The following is an 18,359-nucleotide window of genomic DNA, read 5'->3' on the forward strand; positions in this document are numbered from 1 at the left end:
ACAAGTATCCTATCCTGTACAGGTAAACCTTTTCTCCATTGGGTCATTAAACAAGTGAGTCTAATCTCCTTAATGATGCACCATTTTCAAGTATTGGGTTACGTACAGAATTTTCCTCTGCATCTAACATTGCTGCATCTGATCTGGAAACTGGTAGATTGAAGAAGTGCATTTTTCCAGTAGAACTATTTGACTTTGAATTGGGTTTCTAGATGATATAATTTCATGACATTTGCTGTTTTAAGAACATTCATTACACTCTCAGCAGTCATAGTATAAACGTTATTTTCCTGTGTTGATTCTTAATTGAAGTTTGTTCCACTATGATTGGTCAGAGGCAGTCTTTGTCCTGAAATGTTAACTTTCTTTTTCCAGCATCTGCAGTTCTTGATTTTCAGTGCAGATATTTGAGAACTGAAGATGAATGCCAATTATATTTAAAATATACTGTCCCAGACCAGAAAATACCATGTTTCTCTGAACATCAATAGCATTCAGCTCAGGAGTGTACAATGATAAATTATTCTAGTGTCCTGGATAATATTTATCCAAATAACCAAAACTACTATATTTAAAAAGAAAATGAGCATCTGGCATTATCACGTACTGTTTCTGGGAGTTGCTGGCAAATTGGTTGCCTTGTACCCTACTTGTACTTCAAAATACACTGGATTGGTTATAAAACGGTTTTTGATGTCCTGAACTTGTGAAGACTTTTCCTTTTTCAGTATAATGGTATTGTATTTTTCCCAGGATGAAACTCAACAGCTCTCGGCCTCAACCCTGCACCTCCACAAGCCCCACCGGCAGAGTTTATCCAGCAAATTGATCCGTCACTTTCAAGTCCCAACTTGAGCCCCTTAGTCTAAACTGTGCTCATCTGTAGAAGTATCAGGAATTCAGTTAGTCTTGGTCTCTTGGATGGGGAAATGTGAATCAGTTGTGTATGTTTCTGATGTCTGTATGATCCTCTAAGATGAGTACAATTTTGAACTCTGCTGGAAGATCCCACACTTGCATTCCTGTGCCTCAGGAAGTTATTGTGTATTTATCAGTGCTTTGAAGCAGACTTGCCAAAGAGTCAATGTGTACTTTTAGAATGTGACACTTCCCAGTTCATAGAATTTTGTGTTGGATGTACAAATGTACATGCAAACACGTGAATTAGGAGAAAGAGTATGCAACTCTATTCTCAATCTTGCTCCACTACTTAAAGATCACGGCTGATCTGATAACGCTTTACAGCGCCAGCGACCCAGGTTCAATTCTGGCCACTATCTGTAAGGAGTTTGTACATTCTCCCTGTGTCTGCGTGGGTTTCCTCTGGGTGCTCTGGTTTCCTCCCACATTCCAAAGATGTACGGGTTAGGAAGTTGTGGGCATGTTATGTTGGTGCCGGAAGTGTGGTGACATTTGCGGGCTGCCCCCAGAACACTATGCAAAAGATACATTTCACTGTGTGTTTCAATATACATGTGACTAATAAAGATACCTTAAGCATTAACTCAGCATTCCAGTCTACCTGTCGTAATGCTAGAGCCCTTTGCTTACGTAGAACTTATCTACCCCGCCTTGAAAATATTCAGAGCCTGCTTCCACTGGAAGAGAGTTCCAAAGATTCAGAACCCACAGGGAAATTTCACATCATCTGTTTAACATGAGCAACCACAATTCTAGATTTTCTACATCAATCCTATCAGCTGCCTCAGGATCTTCTATGTTTCAGAAGAATCCCCTCTTGCTCTTGTACACTCCCAACAGGTACATTCCTAGCCTGTCCAACCTCTCCTCAAATGTAGCCTGCCCATTCCAGTATTAGTTTCTGAACTGCTTTAAACACATTAAATAAAACACTAATACTGTACATTGTACTCTGTGAGGTCTTGCCAATGCCTTATACAACTGGAGCATAGCCTCCTACTTGTATTTAAGTGCACTTGCCATTAATAATAACATTTTGACTTTCCTAATTACTTGCTGAATATGCACACTCGCCTTTTGCAAATCACACACAGGACATGTAAAGCCCTGTACATCATTTTAAATAATATGCTTTATCTTTCCTGCCAAAATTGACAATTTCACATTTTCTTGCATGTTACTCTATTTGGTTCATCTTTTTGCATTCACTTAATCGGTCCACATAGATTTATAGCCTCATTGCTTCCTATTCACAACTGCCTTTGTGTCATTAGCAATTTTAGCAACCATATCTTCAGTGCCTCCACACAAGTCGTATAAATTGTAAAAAGTTGAGGCCCAACACTAATCCCTGTAGCACAACATATATTGCATCTTACCACCCAAAAAAAGACCTATTTATGTCTTTATCTTTACTGATATCCAGTCAGTAAAAATTGGATGCAACACATTCACACCAATTTTTTCTACAGTAACATTTGATGTGGCATGTTTTCAAAGGCCTTCTGGAAATCTTAAGTACTTAGTACTCTTGATGGTTCCCCTTCATCCATAGCACATTACTTCAAATGGCACAAGGGTACTAGTGGACCAGTTGGGGATTCACTGACGGACTGAAAGAACCCATATCTGTTCAATGCATCTTGTTTCTAAATCAGTCATTCATTTTCTTAAAGTAGTGGCTATTTAGCTCTGATTGTTTCAGATATTGCAATGAGAAACTCTTTGACTTGTAAGGTCCCTTGAGCCATGTCCATTTTAAGTGAGTCATTTCCTGTAATGTGTACTTTGTACTAATTAGGATTTGTTGGTTGTTACACAACCCTTTGAACAGGAAGCCTTAAAAAGCTTAAGCTGATGGTTCTCAAAATGGATTGCACTTGTGACAAACTGATAACCATGTAGTTTTAATTGCTACATTTAAGTTCATTGAATAAAATGGTACAAAGTACATTTTCTCTGTTAAACAATTATACTGTTATGGAAAATTTTGGGGGGGACCCCTCTTCGGGTTGGAGCTTCGCTATGTGGAAAGGTTCTGGTAGAAATCCAAGTCACGTGAATGCTGCTGATAGTGATAGAAAGGCTTGCATTTCTTATCTTGCACTTAATTTAGTCCTTTGGGAGGCAGCATGAACTCAGGAACAATCCCATTAATCCTTATTTCCCTGTACTTTACAAGTCAGAAATGCAGCCACGAACCAAGTTCCCAGGCAGCAGAAGATGCTCGCAGCCCTGCAGCAGGCGGCAAATCCACCATTGCCAGTCTCCCAAACGCTCGTTCGTATGAACAGGCTGTACAAAAAATCAAGCGTTCACAACCTGGGGAGGACCTGTAACCTATTCTCTTGCCCATCAACTCTCCCCTTATTCTTTTGTCACCCGTCTACACTGAGGACATTTGGTAGTCTCCAACTAAGCTACCAGTATGTCTTTAGTATGTGAAAGGAAACTAGAGCACCCAGAGCCAAGGAGAGAGCTTGCAAGCTCTGCACAGGTATCATGTGCCAAGTTCAAACCTGGGTCTCTAGAGCTGTGAGGCAGCAGCACTACTTTTACATCACTGTGTCACCCTTTTAAAATGGATTAAATTTCAAGGCTATGTAGCTACTTTCCATGCAGCCAGATCCTACGCATTTGAGTGACAAGTAATTTTTTTTTGATTTGGAAGAAAATGTAGGTGGCATGATTAGTGAGTTTGCAGGTGATACCAAAATCGGCTGTTATTGTGGATAGTGAGGAAGGTTTTGTTTAAGGCTACAGAGGATCTAGATAAACTGAGAAAGTGGACAAGGGAATCGCTGATGGAATTTAACTTGGGCAAGTGCAAAATGGTGCACTTTGGCAAGTTAAACCAGGGCAGGGCATGCACAGTGAATTGCTGGGCCCTGGAAGTGTTAATGAACAGCGAGACCTTGGGGTATAAGTACATAGTTCCCTCAATTTACTGACACAGTGATGAAGAAGGCATATGGTATGACCTTCAGCTGAGGCATTGAGTAGAGGAGTTGGGACGTCAGGTTAGAGTTGTACAAATTGCTGGTTAGACTGCACTTGGAATATTGCATGCTACAGGAAGGATGTGATTAAGCCAGAGAGAGTGTGGAAAAGCTTCACAGGAATGTTGCCTGGATTGGAGGGCTTGAGTTACAAGAAGAGAATGGATGTGCTGGGACTGGAGCAAAAGAGGCTGAGGGGTGACTCAAGTCTTTGCCAATGTTTTTCTACTTGAAAGTTGCAATTTTCCATAAAAGCCCCAAGGTATGCAACATTTCAGATATATTCTTGAGGTATTTTTATGTGGCCTTGGATTTAAAATCTTTAATGGAGGCTTGAAAATATACCAAACCAAAAATAGCCTTGATAAACTTTGGAGCACTGTTTTTGCATAAACTACATACATTAGCGAAAATAAGGGAACACCTGCTCTGCGGTGTTTCGTATGTTAGTAATGTGTAGGGAGTACAGCTTTGCATCGATTATTGGAAAAAGTGTGTTAACAGTCCAACTACTGAATTTTTTGAAATGTTGTACCACACATTGGATGAGAGAGCATAATATTTGAATAAGCAATGTTTTATTTAAATAATATTTGATTACTATTGTTTAACTTGTTGATCCATTTTCCTTTTAGGTTTGAACAATGGCAAACATGGAATCTCTTGTACAGAGGCTGGAGAAAGCTGTGTTGCGGTTGGAGACATTAGGATCATCTGGTAGAAATGAAGTTGGTTCTACTGAAGGATCTGATGGTAATGAAAAAGTAGTTTGAACATTATAAAGGATTAAGTTCTTGCCTGCACTTTATTCTATCTTGTGATTGAATGATTTATGTTAATATCTATGTCCACGTTATGAATGCTTGAGATTGTTGCATGATCTGACTGTAGCTGGATCATTTTACTGATAACTGATGGAGAGAGAGTTGCTTTACATGGATACCATTGCATTAATACAGATCCTTTATGGATTGAATAAGATGGCTACTGGTGGTAATTGAAAGTTTTGGTTTTGCCACTGAAGTTGAAAAACAGCGCATCTTATGAAAAGGTAAAATAGGAGATTACCACACAAAAAAAGTGAGAATCTGAGCTGGACAGTCCTTTCCATCGTCAGAAGTACTGTGGCTAAGATGGGAAAATTATGATTAAATGGATTATTACTTTCGTGTCTTCTGAGATCTTTGCAGCGCTTTTGCTTTGTAAAGTATGTAATAACAGTCCACGTCTTCTGTACTACGTTTTTTTTCTAAATTGATTCCTGTATGAATTCAAATCTAACATGCATAAAGAAATGTAACCAAGTTCAAAATCATACAGTTCTACTAATTTTTCCTTTCACATTGAATATGATAAAATCAAAGGTTTTATCCTGTGGAAGTCGCATGATTCTTTATATGAAAGAATCCTTGTAGATTAATAAGTATGTTTTAATTTTAACTTGAAATGTGTATAGTACACATGAATTTGTTTTTATTTATTTTACACCAAAAGAATCAAGTCTGGCTCTGTTAGTTAGTGGAAACAAGCAATTGAAAAATCACAAGGGGCCCAGGTCTGTTTCAAGCACCAAAGGTTTATTATATTTGTATATATTTTATATGTGTATATCACTGGTCGGGAGAGAGTCACCAAAAATCTTAGGCAACCAACTCCATGGGGCAAAGGGGGGAATCCATTATTATACCCTCTTCCAGTTCTCCCCAGTCTATTACAAATGAATAATATCGACGGTTGATTTCATACATGATAGGCATACCCAACCAGGTGCTTTACGAATATAGGAGAATGGTTCTACCACCTCATGGACAGCTCTTGGATCTCTCCCTGATGTGAACCAGACACCCTGTTCTGTCCCTGAACAAGAACAATAACCTTGTCTGCTATGATCTTGTGTATCCAGCTCCAATGACTCCAGTGGTGATAAGGGAGGCCAAGCTCATCAGTTTTGTCTATGAGACCACAGAAATGGAGTGTGGTCAAGTCCCACAATACTTAGTCAGTACTGCATTTTGTAACCTAATATATGATTGCTCTTCATTTTGTAACATGTCTACTTGTGCATTATTAATTATCTAACTGTTGCAAAGCTGCTTTTGCCTTGGCCACTTATAACAATGCTGTTGCTTCTCTACAGTGCTTGCTCCCTACGTTGAGGCATTTGATGAGATTCTTGCTGGGCCAGTGGCTACGTATTATAAACTAAGCAAAGAACTTGGAGGAGATGTTGAGAAACATGTAAGTAATTTGCTTGCAATCAAAACCTAGCTACTTTGCATGAAAAACATGATGTGGGGTAAGAAAGATGTTCTTATGAAAGATGCTTGCAGTATCACTGCAGTCGACAATATTTTAGCCTGCATATATTGATCTGATTTGCTGAGGTATAAGATACCTATTAGATCCTATGGTCTTGAAGTTGGTACTTTCGCAAAAGAAAAGTAGAAGAAAATCCTTGTTGCTGTTTTTTCCTGATTGATTGTCACGATGTACAATTTTATCTTCATTTCAGTCAATGATATGTTCACTAAGGCTATAAACTAGCAAACTGATGCTAATCAGCAAGTGACTCCTAAACAATTGCAGTACAATACACTCAGTCCTTGTTATCAGCTGATTTGCTAAACACAGATCCACGTACTCATGAGATTGGACCGAGGCCCTATTTTGAATTATTTCAGCCAAATACAATACATAAATGTACACATTGAGGAACCAATCACTGTTTACATAAATACCATGATCAGTTTCCAGACCACTAGTGTCAAATGGCTCCCTGTTGTATGTTGTTCTAGTAGAAAGTGATCTTTGTTTACACAGCTGCACTTTGTGAGTTCATACTTCCCCTATTACTGCTTGTAAGTATCAGTTTATTCAATGGAAGTAGCTTGTTAGCTAGTATAATTTCCTTTTAGATATTTTAATGTTTACTTAATACTTATAGACCTCATGTGGACACAGGGAGAACATGCAAACCTCACAGAGACATCTCTGGAAGTCAGGATTGAGCCTGGCAGTGCCAGAAATCCAGGTTCAGTCCTGACTTCCAGTGCTGTCTCTGTGGCGTTTGCATGTCCTCCCTGTGTCTGCGTGAGTTTCCTCCAGGTGCTTTGTTTTCCTCCCACATTCCAAAGATATGCACATTGGTTAGTTAATTGGCCACTCTAAAGTGCCCTGGTGGATAAGTGTAGAGTCTGGGGCATTGAATGGGAATGTAGGGGGAAGAAGTTGCAGGGAAAATCAGTGAGGATGTGGGAATGGGTGCTGGCATTGATTTGATGGGGCAATTGTCAATCTGGTGTTCTATGGAAGTTACTGTTAGGATTGAATGTTTCCAATGTTGTTTTTAGTGGTTGGAATCCTGACCAGCAAAACTGGGATGTTTTATGGCAAGAAAAAGTTGTTGATCATAGACTTTGGTTGTCATTTGCATTGAGCTACAGCAAAACTTGATAGAAGTAAATTAACATCATAATGAATCAAAGCCACTTCAATATGTTTGAACCTAAACTCAGACTTGTGCAGGTGATAAAATATTATATATTCAGTGTTTTTTTTTCCCCTATCTGTTCAGGCTAGTATGGTGAATGAAGCTCTGAAGTTCCAGAGAGGATTCTTGGTGACCGCTTCCCAATGTCAGCAGCCTCCACAGGTAGGTAGATGGCTTTCTGTAACAGTTATCCAGTTACAGTAATTATATTTTTACTTCATTTCATTATATACAAATGATGGACAGTAGAGTTCATTTCCATTATAGGTGTATTACATTATGACAGCCTTCTATACTTCCCATAACACCTCCAACCTTCGTGTCATCTGCAAACTTACTAACCCACCCCTCCACTTCGTCATCCAAGTAATTTATAAAAGTCACAAAGAGCAGGGGTCCCAGATCAGATTCCTGCAGAACACCACTAGTCATTGATCTCTAGGCAGAATACACTCCATCCTCTTCCTTCTGTGGGCAAGCCAATTCCGAATTCATGCAGCCCAGTTTCTATAGATCCCATGCCTCATGACTTTCTGGATGAGCCTACCATGGGGAACCTTGTCAAATGTCTTACTAAAATCCATATACCCCACATCCACCACTCTACCTTCATAAATTTGTTTTGTCACCTCCTCAAAAAAACTCAATTAGGCTCATGAGGGATGACCTGACCCTCAGAAAGCCATGCTGACTATCTCTAATAAGACTATGCTTCTCCAAATGCTCGTAAATCCTGACCCTAAGAATCCTCCCAAATAGTTTGCCCACCACTGATATAAGACTCGCTGGTCTATAATTCCCAGGATTATCCCTAATTACCTTTCTTGAAAATCAGAACAGCATTTGCTATCCTCCAATCCTCTACTACTCCTGTGGCCAGGGAGGATACGAAGATCATCATCACTGCCCCAGCCATCTCTTCCCTCGCTTCCTGTACTAACCTGGGGTATATCCTGTCTGGCCCTGGGGACTTATCTATTCTAATGTTTTTCAGAAGCTCCAACACTATCTTTTTCTTAACCTCAACATGCTCCAGCATGTTAGCCTGTTCTACACTGACCTCACATTTGTCAAAGTTCCTCTTCCTGGTGAACATTGAAGCAAAGTATTCATTAAGGACCTCCCCTATCACCTCCACTCCCACAGCACATGTTTACCCCTTTATCACTGAATGTTCCTACCCTCACTCTAGTCATCCTCCTGTTCTTCACATACGTGTAGAATGTCATAGGGTTTCTTTAATCTTACTCACCAAGGCCTTCTCGTGTCCCCTCCTAGCTCTAAGTCCCCTCTTAAGCTCCTTCCTGGCTACCTTATAATTCTCAAGAGCCCTGCCTAATTTTTGCTGCTTAAACCCTAAGTATGCTTCCTTCTTCCTCTTGACTAGATGTTCCACCTCTCTGTCAACCATGGTTCCTTCATCCTCCCATCCTTTCCCTGTCTCAGTAGGACAAACCTATCCAGAACCCCATGCAAGTGGTCTCTAAACAGTCTCCATGTTTCTGCTGTGCATTTCCCTGAGAACATCTGGTCCCAATTTACGCTGCCATGTTCTTGCCTAATACCATCGTAATTAGCCCTCCCCTAATTAAATACTTTCCCATATCTTCTGCTTCTTTCCTTGTCCATGGCTATGCTAAAGGTCAGAAGTAAGTAATGGATCAAACATGAACCATAACCTGAATTTTGGGCATATAGCAATTAGAATATCATGAAATGACTGTAATCGTTTCTGAAAAGTCTTTTTCGAAGGTATAGCACTGATTAAGATTACACATCTAAATTTCTAGCCTACCGTCTGATCCCCTCAGGCCATTCAGCATGCAATGAGTCACTTAGACCTGGATCAGTTAATTTGATTCTTGTGCTGTGTTAAATTAATGGATCATTGCCAAAACTACAATGTCTATGTCAGGCACAGTACCAGAAGATCAATATCAAGCATTATTCATTTAGAATAACAAAATAAAATCCAAGGGATTGACCTGGGACTACCCTGCTTTGGTGGCATGGTGACACAGCAGTGAACACTGCAGTCTCTCAGCTCTGGGGACCCACATGTAGTTTGCATTTTCTTCCTGTTGCTATATGGGTTTCTGCTAGGTGCTCCAATTCTTCCAACTTCCCAAACATAAGCTGGTAGGTTAATTGTTTATGGAATTTACCCTTTAGTCTAGGAAATTAGCAAAACAATCATAGAGTAGCTGATGGGCATGAGAGTGAATTAGTTGCGGGACTATAAGGAAATAAGGGGAAGGGAATGGGACTAATGAGACTGAGCTCTTGGGAGCTGGCATGGACCCCAGGGACTGAATTGCATCCTCTTATGCCATGTAAGTAACGGACATGTTGTAGCCTAAATCAGAATGTTGAGTGAATTAAGCGGTAATGCTGAACACGAGCTACTGGTAACATCTCAGATCACAAATGAATTGGCACTTAACTGAGGGACCAAAAGCTGCTTGTGGATGCAGAACCACAATAAAGGAAATGAAGTGTGACTCTTATTTTACCTGCTCTAGCACTTAGCCAATGATTAAGCATTAGCATGCAGAGGTAAGAATTCATATGGCATGGACACAGGCCCTTTGGCCTGCTAAGTCTACATCAAGCTCCCATTTACACTGTTCCTATTTTATTCTCCCCATGCTCCCCTCTATTCCCCCCCCTCCCCTACAAATCCTACCCCTCAGTTAAATACTAGGACAATATATAAATGGTCGGTTAACCTATCAACCAAAACGTCTTTTGGATATGGGAGGAAACTAATGGACTTGAAGGAAACCCATGTGGTTATAGGAAGAATGTGCAGTTTGCACAGATAAGAGGGAGGGGGAAGTAGGACTTGGATTGCTGGAGCTGTGAAACTGTCCTGAAATAAACAATTATTACCATGAGTGTTTTTCTCAATGTATCATTAACCTGGCTATCACCAGCAAGTGTGAGCAATCAGATTAAATGTATCAATTGATACTTTACAGGTGATCCTGTAATTGGAAGTATTTTGGGGTAGTCTTTTTTTGTTGTGGAAATCCTAATAAGTGCAGTAATACTGAAATGTTTGGTTGTTTGTCCTCACTTAGGTTTCCACTAGAGACTAATTTAGGTGCCACACAAGATTAAAAATAGCTGCTAATTATATGTTGCAGTCATAATTGTCTATAAATTGCTTACTGATGCAGTTAATTTCAAGTCTCTGTCAACAACTTCATTGTCCTAATTGTTGGAAAGAACATTAATTTTTTTTAAGTGCATTGTAAAGTGTCAGGTTTCCTCAAAATGGTTCTTAATGAGTGCTTTAAGGTTTTGACTACTTCAACAGTAAATTAACAAACTTCAAAATGTGGTGCGTGACTCAGGGTGTTAATCAGTGAATGATAATGGGGAAAAATGTGTTAGCAATCAATGTTATGGTTTTATTTTAAAAGTATTTGTTCACAACTGTACAGGGTGTTGGTGACACCTTGCCCAGAATATTGTCTGTAGTTTTAATTACCTTATTTAAAGTATATGTCCATTGGAATCTGTTCAGAAAAGGTTTGCTGGTTTGGTTCCCAGATGAAGATATTGATTTTCAGGTAAGGTTGAGCAGATTGGGCTTGTGTTTTTTGAATTTAGAAGAACAAGAGGTCAAGCGGATGTTTCTTTTTGTGGAAAAATCTAGAACTGAGGTCAGTTTTAGAATAAGGGGTCACCCATTTAAGACAAGAATTTATTGTTTGTCTTGAGTCTTTGGAAAACTTTTCCTTGGGCAGAATCGTGGAATTTTCAAAACTAAGATAGAGTCCAGGTCTTTTAGGGAGCTAAGGTTTATGGGGTAAGGGAAGCAGATGGAGTGTGGGACAAGATCATATTGATTTTATTGAATAATGCTTTATCAGTCAGGGGTTGTTGCTAATGAAGTACTCTTGTAGCTTAGTTGCTGTTATTATCTGCACAGCAAACTCCCTCAAACAGTAATGATAATTTGTTTTAATGAAGTTGACTGTGACTGGGCCATTATTGTCACTCTAACTCATCTGCTTGTAATTGCACCATAGGATCTTCTATACCCAATGCAGAAGGCTGACAGGGCTTCATGGTTCATGCTGTAAAGGGCTTCTTGCTCTAAAAAGAAAGAGGGCACTTCAAAGTGTGGTTTTCCCCTTCAGTGTGGCATTGAAATGTTACCTTGGAATTTTGTTCAGGTTCCTGCAATGGGACTTGAGATATCAACCTCTGACTCTAGCTAGTGTGTTACCTAAAGAGCCACACTTGCTCCTTGTAACATCTGAGCTATGTTTTACAGTAGTGCATTAAGGTTATAAATTGTAGTCATGTACAATACATTGTTACTCTTGTAACTGCATTTCAAATTTCGCATACATAGAAATTAGCTTCTTTTATACAAGGAGTATATCAAGTAAAGCAGATGAGCTTAGAGCCTGGATTAGTACATACAAGTACAATATTGCAGAAAATTGGTTGAGAGAAGGGCAGGGCTAGCAGCGCAACATTTCAGGGTACAGATGTTTCAGATGTGACATAGAGGGATACAAAAGTGGTGGGGGAATTGCATTTCTGATTAGAGAGAATGTCATGGCTACACTAAGAGGACATCTTGGAGGACTCATCCAATGAGGCCATATGGGTAGAACTTGGGAATAAGAAAGGCACAATCACTATAATGCAGTTATACTATAGGCTTCCTAACAGCCAGCAGGAGATGGACGAACAAATACGGAAGCAGATCATGGAAAGATGTACAAAGATGTTGTAATGGGTGATTTTTGACTTCCCTAATATTGCCAGCGGCTTAGATGAGGAGAATTTGTTAGGTGCATCCAGGAGAATTTCTTGAAACTATATGTACATGGTGCACTGTGGGAAGGGCTGTACTGGATCTTGTATTGGGGAATGAGCCTGGCCAGGTGATTGAAGTTTAAGTCAGGGAGCATGTTGGGAATAGTGATTATAATTCTGTAAGTTTTGAGATGGTCATGGGTAAGGATAAGACTGGTCCTTAAGTGAAAGTGCTAAATTGGGGGAAGGCTAATTGCAACGGTATCAGACAGGAACTGTGGAGAGTAGATTCAGAGCAGCAGTTTGGGGCTAAATCCACCTGACATGGGAGTCTTTTAAAGGCTACTGGTTAGAGTTGAGGACTAGCATGTTCCTGTGAAGATGAAAGATAAGGATGGCAAGGTTTGGGAACCTTGGATGATAGTGTGAATTTAGTCAAAAAGAAATAGGAAGCATGTGTAAAGTTTAGTTCAAGGCTCTTCAGGAATTATAAAGGAAGCAGGAAGTAACTTAAAACAAGAAATTAGGAGGGCTATTAAAGGGCCATGAAATGTACTTGGCAAGTATGATTAAGGCATTCTGTACTATGTTAAAAGCAAGAGGGTAGCTAGGGGAAGGGTAGGTCCACTCAAGCACTGAGGAGGAACTTTATTCCTGGAGCTAGGGTAAGTGGGTGAGTCCTTTAATGAATACTTCATATGGGTATTCACCAAGGAGAATGACATGGATGATGAGATTAGGGAGGAGTCTTCTAGGGCATATCAATATTAAAGGGGAAGAGGTACTGTGTGTCTTGGAAAACATTAAGGTGAATGAGACTTCCATGCTTGATGGGATTTATCACAGGATTGCTTTGTGGAAAGAGCGTCCTGTTTCACAAATTTGATTTTTTTTTTGAGGAGGTGACAAAGGTGATTGTGGGTAGGGCAGTGGATGTTGTCTACATGAACTTTATTTGAGCATTTGACAAGGTCCTTGAAGTAGGCTCATTCAGAAGATTAAAGGCACATGATGAATTGGTGAGATGGATACAAAATTAGCTTGATCATAGAAGACAGAGGTGTGGTAGAGAGGTGTTTTACTGACTGGAGGTCTGTGACCAGTAGTGTTCCACCAGGGTCAGTGCTGGGACCTCTTTGTTTTTTTTTTATTTGGATCAAAATGTAAGTGGTCTGATTGGTAAGTCTGCAGGTGACATAGAAATTGGTGGAGTTATGGACAACAGGAAGGTTGTCGGAAAAGAGAGGTTGGACAGACTCAGGTTGTTTTCGGTGGAGTGCTGAAGGGTGACCTGATATAGGTATTATGATAGTCAAGGTCTTTCTCCCAGGATGGAAAAGTCAAATATTAGACAAAGCTTTAAGGTGAGAGGGGGAAAGTTTAAAAGAGATTTGCATTGCAATTTTTTTTAGTGGTAGGTGCCTGGAACATGCTGTCAGGGGAGGCAATAGAAGCAGATATGATAGCAATGTTTAAGAGGCATTGAGACAGACATGATCAGGCAGGGAATAGAGGAATACAGACCACGTGCAGGCAGATAGGATTAGTTTAGATTGGTGACGTGGTGGTCCAAAGAGTCTGTTTATGTGATGTACTGCTCTATGTTCTATTATAGGACATAAAACAGTCTTTTAAAAGTATTTTTTTCTCTTCACTATCTTCAGCCCATTCCTTGATCTAAACAGTTGATTATTTTTTCAGCCAAGTTGTCTGAGTCCCTTGAATTTTCAAAGTTGGGCAAAAATTTGAGGGTTAGGAATTAAAGGTTATAAACAGAATTGCTGGGTGTGGGTTCAGAATAGATGCCCTTTCAAAATGTCCCTTGGGCCTGCTGGGAAAATGGCTTCTTTATCCAAATTTCTGTGGAACCATGAAATAAGATAGCTGTAAAATTCAAAAGTGGATTCTGACTGAAGATTGAAAGCAAATCTTCAAAGTTTACAACTTGATTAGAGATGTGTGCCCCAAAGTGTTTTTAAATTCTGTTATTGTGTTTTGTTTTCCAACCTTGAAAACCTAGTTCCCACCAGAATTTTCCAAAATAAATTCGTGTATACAAATTTTTATTGTAATCTACCTTAGTAAACATGTAATTCTAATTCCACTCTTCTCAGGAGACATTATAACAGAGCTATTAATAAAAAGGTTTAATTACAGGACAATTATTTTATGAACAGTTTTCGTTTTAGGGAACTCAAAACATAAACATTAGAAGTACAACGTGCGACTGATTTTTTTTTCGTCTATAGTAATCCAACTCAAAATCTGGTGTCCTCTGATAGCTCATGAGATATTAAAAAAAACTACATTTATTACAAATCAACCCTCTGACTTTGAAGGCAGGCTATTTGTAAGCACAATCCAATGAGAGTCTTGCAAATGAAAGCTTGCAAATTACAAGCAACTCCTGTGTTACAATTGGTGGTGGGAGGGGGAGGGCTGCATTCCCAGTAAATGGGCCATATTGCTATTTTCTGCAATGTGAAGCTGCATCAACCACTCGTGCCTCAAAAAGTGCAAGGTGAAAGTAAAATAAATTCTGTATTGGTTTGTTTTTTTTTCCCACCCCACACGTTCCATGAGAGCAAATTTTATTCCATATCTCAAATTTTTGGGTCGTGATTTGTGAATTTCCATAACCCCAACAGCTGTAACACAGGGTTCACTTGTAATAATGTGGCCCGATATCAGTTGGAGGTGGGCTGTCATGCATTTGTAGTCAGTTTTGTTTGGGTTGCTGTACACCTGGATGAGCGAAAGTTATAATAAAAGTTGACCTACAGATTGCATTCAACACATTTTAGTGTGCTTGGTTTGAGTTGCATCATGATCCTTTTATCATGGATAATTTATTAAGGTCACTTACTGTTTGAGACATAGTACCTCTTATCATCACTACTACTGTGTTAAAGTCAATATTTTCAGGAACAATTAATAAGCAGCAATGCGAATTATTTTGCAGCAAGATAGTAAGAGTATTTCATGTGCTGATGCCTGCTTTATCAACTAGAACTTTTTGTTACAACATCTACATAATATTTTTGTCATCTTCCCTGGGGTAAAATTTTAAGTCATTAACTGGATAAAATGTTAAACTACTGATGATAAGTTACTTAAATTTTGCTGTATTTATTGCAGACCAAATCGCATTTCTCTGTATTTAACAAGTGCATTCCTGGGATCAGATTTTTTAATGTTAAATATATTGACAGCATCTGGTTTATGGCTCTTGGTTAAGCCAAATACTGAGTTTGACTAATCTATTGCAGGAAAAAAAAACTTTTGGTGCCCTTCACATCTTTTGGGATGTCATATTGTCCAAGCTACAGCAACTCTGAAATAATATGAATTTTGTATCATCCTAGTTATTGTGGTGTGACTTGAACTCAGTCACTTCTCACAAGAAGGTGAGACCAATTGAAAACTCCTGACAAAAGTAGGATTGAGTTGGGGAGTGAGAAGGCATTTCTTCACCTAGTGATTGGCTCAGCTTTTCCCCTGAAGGTTGAATTCTTTCCCACTTCATTCCATCTCTGCTTCCACTTTTTCCAAGTGTTGAAGTAAATTAGTGTGCTTTGGCAATGGCATTCCACTCATTCTGGAGGAAAATATTTTCAAAACCTTTAGTCGTGTATTTTTCTGCAGCTGTGCTTGGTGTGAGCACAGTGCCTTGAATAATATATTTTGCGTTTTAATGTTCTGTTTATTATGTTATGTGCTGCAATGTTTTCTGCAATTTTGTGTTTATTTGCTTTGTATCTGCAGGCTGAATTGACCCAACTACTTCAGCCATTGTCCAATAAAATTCTGCAGATCCAAGAATTCAGAGAAAAAAACCGTGGAAGCAAGCAGTTTAATCATCTATCAGCAATTAGTGAGAGCATTCCTGGTCTTGGATGGTTGACAGTAGTAAGTATTTTACTTGTTCATCTAAACAAGCAGTGTTGCCCAGAAGAGTGGGTTTGTTTGATGCGGAATATTTGTGCTGTGCTCTTGGACTTTTGTATGTGACTTTTTGATGGCTTAAAGTTTCCGTTTGCATCTTGCTATTCAGTGTTGGAGTTGCAAATTGGCACTGGCATTATGTTGACAATTGTGGAATCACTTGTTGGATAAGGCTAGATGGAAGAGAGTACCCAGCCTCAATGAGCAAAATGAAAGCAAGTTACAGTTGTTAGCATAGTACCTACATGTGAGTGTTGGTGTTGAAGTGATTTTTACCTTGTGTGGTGTGTAAAATCTTCAGAATGGATTGAATTGATATTAAATCAATGTAATTACTGATATAGAATGATGCAAAAACTTAAAGATTCCTTACATTTTTAAAGGACAGGAGCAGATTTCCTAGTGTTGCCTTTTAGAATCTGCCTCTTATAATTGTTTGCAATTACATCTGGTTAAATATCAATTTGTAAAATCCCCCATCACTAAGGTGCTCATGACTCAAACACTTTCAATCAAATGCTTACACCACCTGGTTTAAACTGAAATTGGACCTTTTTAAATCAGTAAACGAGGGGTTAATGAGGTGTGAATAACTTGGAACTGTCTAAAATAGCAGAATAAATGTGTGACATATATGTAACTGACCCCAATGAAAATGACAGTGTTAATCATGTTTGCCTGATATAGGTGGCTGCCTTATGGCAATGAAGGGATGTGTTTGAGAAATGTGCATTTGAACACTTTTTGGAATCTTGATGGCATAAATGGTTTGAGTATGTAAAATTTACGGCATGGAAATTAATGAAATGACCTTTTCTTTGTAGACTCCAAAACCTGGCCCTTATGTTAAAGAGATGACGGATGCTGCTATGTTTTACACCAATAGGGTTCTGAAGGAGTACAAAGACACGTATGAGTACCATTTCCATTCTTTTGTGTTTAATGGAATCTGTTAATACTTGGTCTCATTTTCTGCAGTTTTTACATAATTTTCAAATATCCCGATCTGATAATTTAGACGAGCTACATAGCTTCTCAGCTGTACATATCTTCCAATACTCAGTGTGACATTACAATAAGAAACAACCAGATAGAAATTTGTGCATACTTTTAAGTATTTTGAATATTTTCAGATGTTTTCAAGTTGATGCTGTCTGTATTTACAGACAAAAGTTGGCACTGCTCTAGTTAGAAAATGATTGGAAAAATAGGAAATGGTGGAAGTACCCAGCAGGTTAGATAGCATCATTGCTCTCCACAAATTCTGCTTGACTTGAATATTTCCCCCAATTTCTGTTGTACAGATTTCCAAAACGTGGTATTTTTCTCCTTTAATGTTTCGAAATTCCCAGTGCATGAAGCATCTTTCCATTTTTATCCACCAATTGCTTCAGTCTTGTTGCTGACAAGCTTATTCCCAATGCAGCTCTGCACAGCACCTGGTGAATTGTAGTGAATTATCCAGTTTTAAAATGTTTCTGTCTCTCTCCAGGATATCAAAACAAATGTACAAATGTTTATCAGTAATGGTAGCCAAGAGACTATTGGAATGTTGGGTGGGAAATAAAAACATCTATTTTTTGAATCATGGAAATAAACCTACCACCCTTGCCTAGCATTTGTGCGACTTGAGACACACCAACTGGTCTCTTAAATGGCTTTGTAAGCCAAATAGTTCAGGGACCAATTAAGGCATAAGCATTAATTGGTGACTTTGCTTGTGATGTCCACATCCTGTGAATGAGTACAACTGAAAGGTCAGATTTTTTTTAACCTTTGTTTATAAATGGTCTTGAAGTCAAAATGGCAGCAAAATTTTAATCTGACCTTCCAAGTTTTTTTTTGTTTCATTCCATTCTTGATTGTACAAAATGATCTTTCAGTAAATTCCTCTATTAGGAACAAATGGCCATTTCACCTCTCAAACCTGTTCTGCCATTTAATAAGGTCATGGATGATCTGTAATATTTCCACATTGCTTGTACCTGATTTATGTATACAAACTATAATAAATTTTCTCAGAAGTAACCATTCCCATGCTTTCAGCCTGCTGGGCAAACCGACTCCACACTTATGAAAATTAGAGAAATCAGAGTGAAAGTGAGACAACACTAAGAACGGGGAATTTGAGTGAACTGCCTTGATGAATGAGACAAAATCACAAATTTTGCACCAAGTTACAAAGAGAAGGTAGGGTACATCAGTACCAAAAGTAGACGTTC

General features: G+C 38.9%; 1 protein-coding gene across 4 annotated transcripts in view; it reads left to right on the top strand.

Moving 5' to 3' along the window:
• cap1 (CAP, adenylate cyclase-associated protein 1 (yeast)) overlaps positions 1–18,359 on the top strand; it is a 36,979-nt gene that overhangs the window by 3,419 nt on the left and 15,201 nt on the right. For all 4 annotated transcript variants that reach the window (XM_052036258.1, XM_052036261.1, XM_052036260.1 and 1 more), the window contains exons 2-6: positions 4,556–4,673; positions 6,058–6,158; positions 7,495–7,572; positions 15,958–16,101; positions 16,962–17,047. In XM_052036258.1, the coding sequence (XP_051892218.1) occupies positions 4,565–4,673; positions 6,058–6,158; positions 7,495–7,572; positions 15,958–16,101; positions 16,962–17,047 (518 nt within the window). In that variant the 5' untranslated portion in view covers positions 4,556–4,564. The remainder of the gene's footprint in view (positions 1–4,555; positions 4,674–6,057; positions 6,159–7,494; positions 7,573–15,957; positions 16,102–16,961; positions 17,048–18,359) is intronic.

Source organism: Pristis pectinata, chromosome 22 (genome assembly GCF_009764475.1).
Source record: "Pristis pectinata isolate sPriPec2 chromosome 22, sPriPec2.1.pri, whole genome shotgun sequence".
Lineage (NCBI taxonomy): Eukaryota > Metazoa > Chordata > Chondrichthyes > Rhinopristiformes > Pristidae > Pristis > Pristis pectinata.